Source organism: Notolepis coatsorum (genome assembly GCF_963971535.1).
Source record: "Notolepis coatsorum genome assembly, chromosome: 9".
Classification (NCBI taxonomy): Eukaryota; Metazoa; Chordata; class Actinopteri; order Aulopiformes; family Paralepididae; genus Notolepis; species Notolepis coatsorum.
This window is the reverse complement of record NC_140173.1, coordinates 34,862,844-34,866,516: the sequence shown is the minus strand read 5'-3', so window position 1 is coordinate 34,866,516 and position 3,673 is coordinate 34,862,844. Positions and strand designations below refer to the sequence as shown.

The window sequence follows — 3,673 nt, the reverse complement described above, 5'->3', positions numbered from 1 at the left end:
TTACAGTATCACAGTATTATTACAGCATCACAGTATTATTACAGCATCACAGTATTACTACAGCATCACAGTATTATTACAGCATCACAGTATTATTACAGTATCACAGTATTATATTATTACAGCATCACAGTATTATTACAGCATCACAGTATTATTACAGCATCACAGTATTATTACAGTATCACAGTATTATTACAGTATCACAGTATTACTGACCGGTCTGTCTCCTGTCTCCTCAGTATAACCAATGAGGCGGGAGCATCCATCTACAGTGTCAGTCCTGAGGCTGTTAAAGAGATGCCAGACCTGGATCCCAACCTGAGGAGTGCAGGTGAGAGAGAGAGAGACACACACACACACGCACGCACACTTCTCATGATTCTGTCCCCCTGGTGGTTGTATGCTGCTACTACTGCTGTCAGAAACCAGCACCAGGCTGGGTGGCGTAGCGGAGATTGCGCTCGTCACCAATGCAAGAGACTCCGGTCTCGACTCCCCGAGTCAGCGTTGCCTGCGGCTTGGGCCAGTCGTCATACTATCTCAATTGGCAGAGGTAGCGGGTGGAAAGTCGATGGGTGGGGATTGGACGTTGTGGACAGCGACTCCTACAGGTCGGTTGGGTGACGCCTGTTCAGCAGAGACAGGAAGTATCGGAGCAGCGCTGTCTGGTGAAAAAATGCGACAGGCTGCCTCCTCGTGTACCGGAGGGGACACGTGATGCAAGGCTTCTATCCTCACTACAGCCGACCAGTGGGAGGCATAGTCTAGCAACGTTCAAGACAGGGGAGGGGAGAATTGGCTATACGAAATTGGGATGGGAGAAAAATAGAAAAAAGGAGAAAAAGTGGATTTATAAAATAATAAACCAGCACCAATTATGGCTAAAATAAGCTGCTGATATTGAAGGATTCTGGCATTTCTAAAATCCAATACTGCACGTCAGAAATCAAAGCAAAGCTCTTTATTGATATACCGAAGGATATCTTCTAGTTGCCAAACACTTTCCCTTTTTTGTCCAAAGACCCCAGCATGGTGGTGTGAAGCAGTCTCCTTATACGTGACACTTTAATATTGACTATCCAAGGATGGAAGAGACCGGAACACTCATATCTGCAGAGGATCCCTTTATTGGGACCACGAGGCTGACGTTTAGGGCAGAAGGCCTTCTTCACAGCGCTACTGAAATAGTGCTCTTGGAAGCAGGTTGTTGAGCTCAGCTACTCGGCAGTGAACGGTGTTGTTACTGATGTCTGATGGCTTTGTTATCACACAGTGCCTTGGTGTTGTTAGGTGTTATCAGTGACTTGGTGTTGTTAGGTGTTATCACACAGTGCCTTGGTGTTGTTAGGTGTTATCACACAGTGCCTTGGTGTTGTTAGGTGTTATCACACAGTGACTTGGTGTTGTTAGGTGTTATCACAGAGTGACTTGGTGTTGTTAGGTGTTATCAGTGACTTGGTGTTGTTAGGTGTTATCACACAGTGCCTTGGTGTTGTTAGGTGTTATCAGTGACTTGGTGTTGTTAGGTGTTATCAGTGACTTGGTGTTGTTAGGTGTTATCACACAGTGACTTGGTGTTGTTAGGTGTTATCACACAGTGACTTGGTGTTGTTAGGTGTTATCACACAGTGACTTGGTGTTGTTAGGTGTTATCACACAGTGACTTGGTGTTGTTAGGTGTTATCACACAGTGACTTGGTGTTGTTAGGTGTTATCACACAGTGACTTGGTGTTGTTAGGTGTTATCACACAGTGACTTGGTGTTGTTAGGTGTTATCACACAGTGACTTGGTGTTGTTAGGTGTTATCACACAGTGACTTGGTGTTGTTAGGTGTTATCACACAGTGACTTGGTGTTGTTAGGTGTTATCACACAGTGACTTGGTGTTGTTAGGTGTTATCACACAGTGACTTGGTGTTGTTAGGTGTTATCACACAGTGACTTGGTGTTGTTAGGTGTTATCACACAGTGACTTGGTGTTGTTAGGTGTTATCACACAGTGACTTGGTGTTGTTAGGGGGATGACCTGGCTCTGTTATCAGGCAGAGAGCGATAGGCAGTGGGTTGGATGAGATTCGAACCCAAGTCTGTGGAAGTCATTACAGAGCAACCACAACCACACCGTCTCTCTCTTTCTCTCTCTCTCTCTCGCTCTCTCTCTCTCTCTCTCTCTCTATCTATCTATCTATCTATCTATCTATCTATCTATCTATCTATCTATCTATCTATCTATCTATCTATCTATCTATCTATCTATCTATCTCTCTATCTCTCTCTCTCTCTCTCTCTCTCTCTCTCTCTCTCTCTCTCTCTCTCTCTCTCTCTTTATCTCTATCTGTCTCTTTCTATATCTCTCTCTGTCTCTTTCTATATCTCTCTCTGTCTCTCTCTCTCTATCTCTCTCTCTCTCCTTTTCTCTCTCCTTTTTGCTCTTTCCCTCCCTGTTCCCTCCATCCCCTCACACGCCGTCCCTCTCCCACTCTATTCTCCTAACCCTAACCCTAACCCTCAAACAGCACAGCAGAAATAATTGGGGGGGGGGGGGCGTGTGTAAAAGAATCAAAGCGCTGTCCAGAACAGGATTTGGGACCCTGAATGTTTCCAGCAGACTTCCTCAATAAAAGCGGTAAATCAAGTTCTGCGCGGACTATTCCTCCCTAAGTTTCCTGCGGTCAACAGCGCCGAGAGAGCCATGTGAAGGCGTATTTATAAGGCTAATGAAAGGCATGAGAAATCTAGTGTTTTGACTGCAGATGGGGGGGGGCGGCTCAGATGCTACGGATGTGGAAGAGGAGAGGCGTAATGGTCATACATGTTATGTGTGTGTGTGTGGGGGGGGGGGGGGGGGGGGGGGGGGGGGGGGGGGGGGGTGGGGAGGCTCAGCGAGTCCAGACAGAGTGCTCCAGAGTGCTCCATACAAGTGAGTCCTATGGAAGACCAACACCGAATGATGGAGGAATTTCACCAGCATCTTATCTGGACAAGCTAAATGGTAAATGGTGCATTCATATAGCAGCTTTTATGCAAAGCGCTTTACAATTTTGTTCCTCACATTTGTACCCATTCACTCACATTCACACACCGACGGAGGAGGCGGCGGCCGTGCAAGGTGCCAACCTGATCATCGGGAGCAGTTAGGCGTTGAGTGTCTTGCTCAATGACACTTCAACACACTGCAGCCTGGGAAGAGCGGCAATCGAACCTGGAACTTCCGAATTACCAGACGACTGCTCTACCTCCCTAGCCGCTGCCGCCCTGCTACGGCAGTGTAGTTCACACACTCTCTCTCACTCTTTTCTGTCACTTTATGGTTCTATTGGATTAGGGTATATTAAATGAGTGAGCTTAGAGAAAAGTAACAGGTATTATCAACTTGCCTATAGTTAAAGGTTTCCAGTACAGTTTCTGACCACTAGTTGATGTAAGTGGCGCAATAGAGCACAGTGGGGGGATACATTTGTAGACGTAACAGAACTGGCGACGTAGAACACTAACGGAGAACTGGAGACGTAGAACACTAACGGAGAACTGGAGACATAGAACACTAGCGGAGAACTGGAGGCGTAGAACACTAACGGAGAACTGGAGGAGGTGACCAGAGAGTAGAGGAGGTGACCAGAGAGTAGAGGAGGTGACCAGGGACTAGAGGAGGGAGCTCAGATTATTATT

The 3,673-nt window shown here is 46.6% G+C and overlaps 1 protein-coding gene across 2 annotated transcripts in view; it reads left to right on the top strand.

The window, feature by feature from the left end:
* The first annotated feature begins 247 nt into the window (after positions 1 to 247).
* Positions 248 to 3,673, top strand: part of srbd1 (S1 RNA binding domain 1) — a 139,744-nt gene continuing 136,318 nt past the window's right edge. For both annotated transcript variants that reach the window (XM_084321713.1, XM_084321712.1), the window contains exon 1: positions 248 to 334. In XM_084321713.1, the coding sequence (XP_084177839.1) occupies positions 301 to 334 (34 nt within the window). In that variant the 5' untranslated portion in view covers positions 248 to 300. The remainder of the gene's footprint in view (positions 335 to 3,673) is intronic.